Source organism: Platichthys flesus, chromosome 8 (genome assembly GCF_949316205.1).
Source record: "Platichthys flesus chromosome 8, fPlaFle2.1, whole genome shotgun sequence".
NCBI lineage: Eukaryota > Metazoa > Chordata > Actinopteri > Pleuronectiformes > Pleuronectidae > Platichthys > Platichthys flesus.
The window spans coordinates 16,975,026-16,985,086 of NC_084952.1; the positions used below are offsets into that span (position 1 = coordinate 16,975,026).

Genomic DNA, 10,061 nt, shown 5'->3' on the forward strand with positions numbered 1-10,061 from the left:
AAACAGTAAATGTATGAAACAGCAGAGATTCTATGTAAAGATGGAGGACATGACAAAAGCCAACGCGTCTCAATCGCCACCTGGTGGCTGACTGCAGTATAAGTCATAAATCTTCCTCTATGTTAGTGGAAGGGACTTGGACCAAACGAAAAAGTGTGCGTCAAATATTTTTTCCTTGATCATTTCTCTCATTTTATGTACACTGTATCACACTGATGTTAGTCCAAGTGAGACTGACTCACAATTGGTCGAGGGGGGTTTATAAATCAGTCCTTGCAACCAGTGCTCCAACCGATTGCTTCTGCTTAGACTGGGACGTGGTGAAGAAAAATCATCCATTTTATATACACTCCATTGTTTGAAGGCGTTATATGAGAGCCTGCGGTTTCTTGCTGGGAGCAGGTGGTGGTTGGGATCTCTTACCAAGTTTGCAATACAAGAAACCTGCCCTCAGAGCAGCGCTACTTCTTCAGGACTGGACACCAGCGTGACGCGAAGGGCTAGTAGGGCCCAGGCAAGCAATGCTTACTTCAATAGAAGCTATGTGATGGATTCATAAGCCAAACAAAGAGCCTTAATTAGCTACTCTTTATTTAGAAAACATTTTTACATGACCATTTTTATGACTCAGTTGCTCGTAAAATCAATCTGAACAATATGATGTGCTTGCATTTATATATACAGCTGCACAACCAATCAGAAGTGACAGATAATGTTTTTAAGCAGCCAATAAAGTGGGTTTATTTGTGAAGTCATGTGAATTATTTCTTCTATGCTTTCAAGGCAGTAGCTCAGAAGCCTTATAGACAGGGCCCTTCATGTAAACACATGCTGTCTTTAAATAACTGCACAACCTGCCACACGCTCAGGTTTCTTGTATTTCTTCTATTATATAAAGCTGCATGTTGAATCACTGAAAGTGTTGAGTTGAACCAAGAGAATGGATCTGAGCACAAATCTGGTTTATGTCATCAGGAAAAGATCCACTTGTTATTGTGTTTTGTATATTTAAATGAGCAGAGAGTATAACAAACCCTTCTTCTTAAAACAGACAGAACTCTATGAATGACTTTGATTCCAAATGATAAAACATGAGTTACATAAAGTACATTAGCATCATGATTCTAACAAGGTCAGAGAACCAAAAATACAGCTCTAGTACCTGCCAGTAACTGAGCCTACTACAGTAACAAAATACAGTACCACTTCTAGTCTCTGGTAGCCATTCATACTGAGTGAGTGCCACGATAAATATGCCACCAAGCACATGTCAGAGGGATAGAGTGTACGCAGGGTGTGTGAGGTATTCTTAGCGCAGATGAGAGTGCAGGCTTATGAATCCATTCACATCTCTAAATGGCGTCCTGGCTGTAAGACAAGGCCACTTGTTTCTGCCATGGCACAGGTTTCTGGTTTGCTCCGTTTATTTCTACCTCAGATTTGCTCCTGATTACCATAAAGTTGAAGTTATATTGAAAAATTTCCAGATGGGCTTCCTGAATCATTCAAATCCAAACATCGGGAACTAAACAGGGAGTGCCGAAACTCAAAACGCCCACAGGGAGGAAAAAACCCTCGGTAGAAGAAACAGTGGGCCAAAAGGAATCATATAAACATTCCAGAGCAAGTTATGGTAGTCTTCTAAATGCCATTCATGAGATCAAATAAGGATATATTTTTAGAAAGTGACCTTAGAGGATACACTAGACCAGGCCTGAGAGAGGCAGATGTGATGTGCTGGACATGTCCTCAGTACCCTCTTCGAAAGATTTTGAAATCATCTGTTTCCCTTTGAACACCAGAGACACGATGCAATTTAGGCAGAAAGTATTTTTTTACATGAGGATTTTGACAGAAGTTATATTTACTTTTAACAGCAACTGTACTAAGTTTGTCATCAAAGCTTTCAAGTTCAAAAAGCGTTCTTTTAGCCTCATGGGTAACATCACATTGGTCCACTTCAACCATTCTGGCCGAGATGAGCTCAGAGTAGTTCTCCTGCAGCAGGAGAGGAGCGGTTAGCTGTCGTTTTCCAGGACGTCTGGGTGCTCCTCCCAGAACTGGTCTCCTATAATGTCGCAGTGGTAGGCCTGCACCTTCCTCTTGATGCTGGTCACAGGCACGTCCTTCTCCTCTGCTCCTGGGGGCTTCATGCGTTTTATGACAGTTTCTTCTCGCTGCAAAGAATAAGGAATAAGAATATTATTTTTTTTTTTTAAGTAAAAAAAAGGAATAGATTGACATTTAAGAAGATTTGCCATTTAGCCCTTGAAGGCCAGCTATGTTGTGTGTCCCTTGCATGAAGCTGTGATTGTTATTGTTATGTCAGTCTTGCCTGCAACAAGCATCAAAGCAACGCATTTGTGTGAGTCCAGCATGAGACCAAACTCTGCAATGGCCAACGCATACTTCCATGATGTAACAAAAATGACTTCTTCTGTGTTAATTTTGGTACAGATATATAATGCACGACTATGTGACCTTCACAGATGCTGGTAAGTGTCGGTGGAGTTATATGAGGATTTTGTTTAAAAGGAGCAAAAGTTATGACAGGGACATGTATCACACTTCCTGCATGTTCCGCCACAAAACACGTGTCAGGAACATGTATGACGGCACCAACCTTAGTAGAATCAAAAACCAAAGATGTCTATCTACAGCAGTAATATTCCAAGTAAATTTCTCTGTAATAATTGTGCTGCAGACTCAAACTCTTTTAAATAGCAAACCTTTTCCCAGATGAGAGTGGTGCCTTTCCTGTGGACGGCGGATTCATTGTTGTAGTTGATGTCAAACTCTGAAAACAGGATCTCATTTTTATCTGCAGCTAATGTTCCCTAAAAGGGGGGGAAACACACAGACATGTGCAAATATTAGAAAAGGGTATATACAAATTTCAGAAGAGAAATGAATCACTGTGCATTTATTGATTTGTAATTTGAATAATGAATTCCATTGATGCTGGGATCTGTAAAGATCTCATATTTGCCTTCTTTGATTTGTGCATTTGTTCTTCCAAAGACATATTTTTGACAGGATAAGGGAACCAGGAATAACAAAAGGTTTGCTGTGAATGACTCATGGTGACCAGCGTATCCAGAACCAACATTTCCACAACTCGTCAGCTGTCAACACATCATTTGAGTTCCCCTAAAAGTGGACACTGGGGAACGGAGGGACTTCCAGTGAACAGCTGTGTCAGTCCATGGCAGCTGACATAGACAATGTTAGACCTGATGAAATTCTACAGAAGCCACTAACTGAGTTGGGGTGGTTCAAAGAGTAACTTTTCATCTCAGCTGAGAGTAAAAAGAAGCAAACAATGAAATGCATTCTCTTCTTGGCAGTAGAAATCCTTGTATGAAAAATACTTGAATTTATTTAAGTACTTTTACTCTCAAACATAATGATTCATAGAGGCAGTTGAACTGTGTTGTAAAAATTTAACTTGAAACAGTTTACATCAGCAGATTTTTCTATTAGTCGAAACCAAAAAAAGAATCGGTAACAGCACAAATGAAACATTAATTGGAATGTGATTACTAAGTGAATACCATTTATTGCTTGTATTTATGTTGTTATCAGGCTCATGTCTTAATTTATCCAACTATAGTTTCCTAATAACGTTGTTATTACTAAATAAACACACATTCATTTGTGTAAATCTACACAGACCTCTCACCTTCAAACGATCCTCTGCCTGAACTGTGTTGAGCCCTCCCCTCTGTACTAATGTCCAAAACGCGGTGTTGTACAAATTATTTATGTGACCTGAAAAACACACAACACACATAAGTACAGTCTAACACAGCCTAATTCGCTTCATGAACTATTTCATCTATTTGTCAAATGTGTGATTTGCAAATAGGCTCAGGAGCTGTGGTACTCACAGTCGGCTTGCCTCCAGCTGAGGTAGTCTCTGAGGTTATGGTTGGTAGGATACAGGACCACACGTCCGTCAAAGCTTGGGGGATACAGCAGGGGCTGATCCTCGAAAAATTCCTTCCAGTAAAACACATACGAGGAGGAGAACTGGGAGGAAATGTGGGTCATGAGCTTACTGCGAGAAGACAGAGCAGGAGAAATGAAGTCAGACAAATTTCAACAATATGCGAACAGAGTGCATGAGAGTGACATAACACTTCTGCTACCTGGCTCTCCTCTTAAACCAGTTGGAGGTCCTCTTAAAAACGAAGCTGAACTCATCACTTTGACCGTAAGCTATGGTGATATCCTCTAGTTCCTCCATCACAGAGTGTGCACTCCTGCTCATCAAGCCCAAGGCTCGGTTATCATTGGGCTTTGTGAAGTTGTGCTGCGCAGCAAACCTGCCACAGAATATAAGAAGTAACAGCATGGTGTCAACATCAGTCGGTCCACAGATATGATACATGTGCACCTTGAAAAGGAAACTCACCTGTGGAAGTTTCGACCATCCAGTCTCACCACTATGTAGCAGTTCCGGAGACAGGTGTCATCCGTCTCAAAGTTGCGGACATACTCGAATTTGCTCTTTGCCATCTTGCTGGAGGTGAAAAGATGGGCTGAGTGTTTGACAACGCCGATCCTTGGACATCCAAGAAAACTGCAGGCAATTCCAATCACCATGAGGATGTGCCTGAAAAAGAAACATTTACCAACAACATGGTGTGGAGATCATAACATTACAAATCTTCTTACATACAAGGCATATTGGATTGCTTAAACTTAATATATAATCAGATATGAATAACAGAAAATACATAAAATTGTAGGGAAAAGTTAATAAGTAAATAGATTAATAATAAAATAAAATGAAAATGAGTTATCCGGAATGCTGTAGACGTCATTGATTAGTCATCAAATACTTTCAGTTGTGAGATTTATCATGTTCCCCTTTCTATTATTTGATAAGCTGATTGTCGTCCAGGTCATTTTTGATAAAAAAGAAAGTCAGAGGGTCTTTTTTCCTCTATTTGGATATGTTGATGATGGATTTAGCCAGGACCAGGTCTCTCTCAGTGTTATATTGTTATGTCAATACCAAATAAAATGCTCTCTCTTGAGCAGACACTAGGTTTTTCGTTGACAGCCAGTCCTGCAAATACTCCCCAAATGTAGCAGTACACAAACAGTGGAAGATGATCAGCGGTTTCAACGTCAGTGTCAGTGAAGCTGCAGTTATCAGCATCAACATCAAACCTCAGTCGTAAAACAGTGGTAGTGATACATTAAAATGACACTGCTTTAATTGGACAACAACACACATTGAACATCCTGGTAGAATCAAAGTTAGTACTCACACTGGGGTGTCATGTGGTGTCGGTCCTCTTCACCTTCAGTAAACACACAGTTAGCTGCGTCTAGGAAACCAGTTAGCTTCATGCGCTAATATTTGACTATTTACCCAGCTACACAAACAACTTTGGATTAAGTGGGTTAACAAAGGTGGTGATATGAAAATAGTCCAACAAAGATGTCACATCACAGCACACATATTGTGTACAGTCCGGCAGCGAACTGTGTCGTAGCGGCACAACAAACGAATCGAACAAAGGTTCCGGATATTAAAACCAACTAACGTAAAACAAACAGCAGATTGTTTCCCCTCTTACCTACTCTCTCTTTAAAAACACAACTACTACCACGTGTCAATGTCTTGTTGTGCTGTTGCGTTGGTTCATTGGTTAAAAAACAAATACACATTTGTAAAGTTAGCTGTCAAACATTTTCTGTGTTTCAGCGCCACCTTGTTGTGGAGAGGCAAGCGTACAACCAAAGATCGTCTACGAGTAAGAGCACAGAATGGCCACTTCAGGAATTTGTAGTTTGAAGCGAAACTCTATCATGGGGGATATTGTTGTGTTTATTTCTGCGTTGTTTTTATATTTTCTGTTGATCCACAGAGAAAACACACAACTAATAACACAACTGAGATTTAATTTACTATTTGACTGGTGGACTCTGTTGTTATTATAAGATTATGACTTGTATCGCCCCTGGAAGCAGGTACAGAGTGATACCTCAGCTAAACCCACGACCTCAACCTTCCCATGATCCCTCGCTTCAGCGTGTGCTGTGCTCCTCTGTTGGTGTTTCAAACATGGAGGAGAGGGAAAGAGACAGAGCACTGAAAACACCGGGAAGCTGCTCCCGTACCGCCGCAGCAGCACCGGGGCATGGACCGGAGGAGGACAGGAGAACCGGGGACGATGACGCCGATAAAGTCGACGTGTGCTCGGAGAGGTTTGACCCGCTGCTCGCTCTCTACTCTCCCACTGTGTCACTTCCTTTCCCTAACGTCAAGTGTTTCAACAACGTGGCGGCGTACGAGAGCTTCCTGAAGGGCGGCCGCGGCCGAGCCAAGCCGGAGAACGTGGAGAAGAAGCGGCTGAAGGCGCTGAAGGGGGTGGCGGACCCGGAGCGCATCGACAGGCTGAAGAAGCTGATGGTGAACAACCCGGTGCCGGAGGGGGAGAGCAGCGGCAGCGCCCCGCGGAGCAGGAAGAGGAACAAGCCGCAGAAGAACGTCCTGACGAGGATGCCCCGTAGGTTCAGTCCACAGCATCACGGCTCCTTCACCACGTTGTGTGGATGGGTTTCAGCAGAGGACACGTCGATGTGTCACAGGTCCAAACAAAGACGTGTATCTCTGATCCAAGACACAAGATGTCTACACAAGCTGTTCACACAAAGCGGTTACTTCTAAACGTCCTGGTTGAAGCCATTCCCTGTTTACTGTTTCCTCTGTAGCTTTGAGCAACAGCACTGATTCTATTTTAAAAATTGACCCCCTTTCAAGCTCAGTGTGTAAAGTAAGTAAGTTACTTTTAGGTGGATTATTTAAAGAAAAGACAACTGACAGAACAGGGGTTCTTCACATTACCCCTGGGCCCAGTCCTGCCCCTGTATTATACAAGTACAATAACTATAAACTTTTATTTTCAAATAATAGTTTTGCATGGAAGCTTATAAGTAGCATCGTTACAATTATTTTGGTTTGTCTGATAACTTGATCACACTTGGACAGCCCACATACAATTTGCACTGTCATCATATTATGTTATTTATTTCTTCAGGACAGTTTCCTGCTCTAAAAATATGAACATGAAGACATAACATTAGAAACGTATGAAGTTATTTGCTGACTACAATTTGCCCTGCCCTTGTTCTTCTAGCTCATAGTGTCATAGTATCACCCCAAAAACACAACTTCTCACAAAACAATTTGTTAGAAAAGTCATAAAAAAGTACTTGATTCATCAGCAGATGTCCGGTATTACAGATGTAGTGGATTGGTGTTCCCTAAACATCAGTCTGAGTCGAGGTGAAACACTGACAGGTGTTTAACATGTCGGTCAAAGATTTCCCATGAATGCTATATTCATTTGAAATACAGTGGCCGCGATTGATTGACATAATTATTATACTCATCAGCCCCGAACATAACCTGCCATATACTGCATTCCTTGTTCCTCTCCCTCTTTACTTCAATTCACGGGTTTGTAGACTGTCCTGAAAATACAGCTGGACTTTACACATCCAGAATCTAAAACATGTGTGCTAAGCCTTTTATTCCTGTCCTCCTCTTTTACGTTTACACGATGAATTCCTTCCATGATTTATCAGTGGTAGAAACAGCGGTGTGACCTGTGTGCCCTGTGTGTCTCCAGTGTGGAAAGGCGGTCCTTTGGGTGAGCTGTACCGCTGCGTCGAGGAGCGGGTGAGGGTCAAAGTTCACATCAGGACCTTTAAGGGACTGAGGGGCGTGTGCTCGGGCTTCGTCGTGGCCTTTGACAAGTTCTGGAACATGGTGAGTGTACAAGTTGAGTGACGGCTGCTTCTGCTGAACCTGAAATGATCGACAATGTACTTGTGAATGTGATGGGTTCATATTGTCTTCACCCGTTGTTTGGTTTTTCAGGCAATGGTAGACGTGGATGAGACTTACAGGGAGCCTCTGCTGGGAGAGGCATTCCACCATGAGAAAGCCCTCACCATTACACGGGTATGTGTCGGTTTTCATTGTCTCTTATTTCCCATTCAGTACTAGTTTAATTTAGAATCCTCTCCATGGTACAATGGCTGCTCCTTTTTCTTCCATTACTCCCTCCTTTCTTTAAAAGGGCTCCACTGACAGTGAGACAGTGTTTCCTGTGCTTATCAATAAAACCACCCTACATTTCCCATTGTTGAATTTGATCTGCATGTTCTTTACAACAGCTCTGAAATGGTTTTATGTGAGGGAACAATAAACAGTGAGGCTGACATCACTGGGTTCAATTATAACCTGTAAATCTTGATGAGATACATGCATTACTTCCTCATGTGTAAACGGGTGATTGTTGAATCCAGCACAGGAATGAAGCACCCTGACAGTAACAGTGATAAAAACATGTGAAAAATAAAGACATCAAATCATTTGATATCATTAGAAACGGTTGTATCCGTTTATTAACACGTCTTAAATCTTTGTGCAGCTCTTTGAGAAGCTGAAACTTCAGGAAAGCTCAGGAGGTGACGATCCACCAGAGAAACACAAAACCCAGAGACAAGCTGGCGAGCGTCAGCCTGTGAATCGTAAAGCTTCTCGTGCCAGCGGCAGGACAGAGTCCAACGTTCAACCCCAACAGGATACAGACAAAGCCTCACTGAAGGCCCCGGGCCCCGGAGCCTGTCAGAAGACCGGCTACCAGAAGTACGGCAAAGTCCACACACGCCACATCAACCAGCTCTTCATCCGGGGGGAGAGCGTTGTCCTGGTGAACCCACAGCCACTCTGACTTCTCTCTCCTGGACTTGACATTCGATCAACTTTGTGAATTTGAGGCCCCGTACACACCTGGTATTAACATCCGTCCTGAGAGTATGTATGTGTCTCCTGTCACTTCCCTGTTCTACATGCAAATTAAAACGTACGTTATTTATGTTAGATAAGTTTACAGATGTGTCCGATGTCACTGTATGTGTGTGTCGGCACAAGCTATCGAAAGAATGAGAGACAAGTTTGTTTTATTTGAAGAAAGTGAAACTGTAGGGGGTCAGAGGACATCAGCTGAGTAAGCGGCCCAGGACTGATCTGCATTCACACTGTGACAAGAATGTGGTCATGTGTGGCCGAGACCACCTCCCAATGTGGTCTGGTGTGATCAGCTCGCTATCCGGTCTGAGCGCGTTCCCATGTGTATCTAGAGCTGTCCACTTGTGATTGGATCACAAAAAACACATGTTGTTACCTGGTGTGTACAGGGCCCGAGTTTCACTTCACACCATGACGATAATTGCCGGAGACTTGTCTATGATTTAATTAGATTCAGAAGAATCCATATTACTGTTATATCATATTGATATGGAGGTTTTCCTCTGCCTACTGGGGAAGACATCTTGATTTTGGGAAATAAAAGCTTCTCACTTCTAATTATAGTCACTTCTTATTGTGTCTTCTTTTGTCTGTCACCGGCTAAAAACACATCCGACATCTCCTCTGCCTCAGCATTCATAACTGGGTCGGTGTCATGGTTCTTACCCAGCAGGTGGCAGCATAAACACGGTAGTAGAATGTTCCGGGCCATTGTCTCAAAGAGCCTGTCCCTTTATGTTGCTTTTCCCCGTTAGTTTGAATAGGGATGACAGCGCAGTCTCAGCGGACTTCATAAATGCATTATGAATAATTGAGTTTGTGAAGCTAGAGATTGCAGATGGCACTCAAAAGCTGTCATTTGTCCTGACGTCTCAGATTGCTTTTACTCTTTAATGGGCACATTACCCATAAAAGCACAATTTACTGCATCTCATGGAAGTTGTAAAGATGTTGCTCTTTTTCCCCCCCTTTTTTTAAATGGCAGGGATTGTTTTGGAAGGGGGGGGGGGGGGGGTTGACGAGTGGCCCAGAACAATTGTGTGTTGTGAAAATGCTCCTGTGTTCGTAGAGTTTTTGAGTTATACCTCTTTTTAATTTGTATTCATTTTACTTCGGAGTGCTTAATTGACAATTTCATATATTTTATACAATAAATAGGACAAACTCTTATTAGTGGCTGAACTGTTGTTGGTCCGTATAATGTATTAAGAGTATTATTAGT

At 42.3% G+C, this 10,061-nt stretch overlaps 2 protein-coding genes across 2 annotated transcripts; one reads left to right on the top strand and one right to left on the bottom strand.

Annotated features, from left to right (window-relative positions):
* Positions 1-568: 568 nt before the first annotated feature.
* On the bottom strand, positions 569-5,666 carry thg1l (tRNA-histidine guanylyltransferase 1-like). Its single transcript, XM_062394471.1, has 7 exons — positions 5,283-5,666; positions 4,418-4,618; positions 4,152-4,328; positions 3,891-4,060; positions 3,683-3,771; positions 2,730-2,837; positions 569-2,177 (listed from the first exon to the last, which is right to left on the bottom strand). The coding sequence occupies exons 2-7, from the start codon at positions 4,606-4,608 to the stop codon at positions 2,019-2,021; spliced, it is 894 nt and encodes a 297-aa protein (XP_062250455.1). The 5' UTR covers positions 4,609-4,618; positions 5,283-5,666; the 3' UTR covers positions 569-2,018.
* Positions 5,667-6,042: 376 nt separating this feature from the next.
* lsm11 (LSM11, U7 small nuclear RNA associated) lies at positions 6,043-9,397 on the top strand. The gene is made up of 4 exons (XM_062394482.1): positions 6,043-6,527; positions 7,653-7,792; positions 7,904-7,987; positions 8,460-9,397. The coding sequence occupies exons 1-4, from the start codon at positions 6,083-6,085 to the stop codon at positions 8,760-8,762; spliced, it is 972 nt and encodes a 323-aa protein (XP_062250466.1). The 5' UTR covers positions 6,043-6,082; the 3' UTR covers positions 8,763-9,397.
* The last annotated feature ends 664 nt before the right edge of the window (positions 9,398-10,061 follow it).

Coding starts and splice junctions, on each gene's coding strand:
- thg1l (XM_062394471.1), bottom strand. CDS start 4,608: ATGGTGATTGGAATTGCCTGCAGTTTTCTTGGATGTCCAAGGATCGGC. Junction 3,772..3,890: donor CAGCTGGAGGCAAGCCGACT/GTGAGTACCACA, acceptor TGTGTTTTTCAG/GTCACATAAATAATTTGTAC. Junction 2,838..3,682: donor AGGCAGAGGATCGTTTGAAG/GTGAGAGGTCTG, acceptor CCCCCCTTTTAG/GGAACATTAGCTGCAGATAA.
- lsm11 (XM_062394482.1), top strand. CDS start 6,083: ATGGAGGAGAGGGAAAGAGACAGAGCACTGAAAACACCGGGAAGCTGC. Junction 6,528..7,652: donor CGTCCTGACGAGGATGCCCC/GTAGGTTCAGTC, acceptor GTGTGTCTCCAG/TGTGGAAAGGCGGTCCTTTG. Junction 7,988..8,459: donor AAGCCCTCACCATTACACGG/GTATGTGTCGGT, acceptor ATCTTTGTGCAG/CTCTTTGAGAAGCTGAAACT.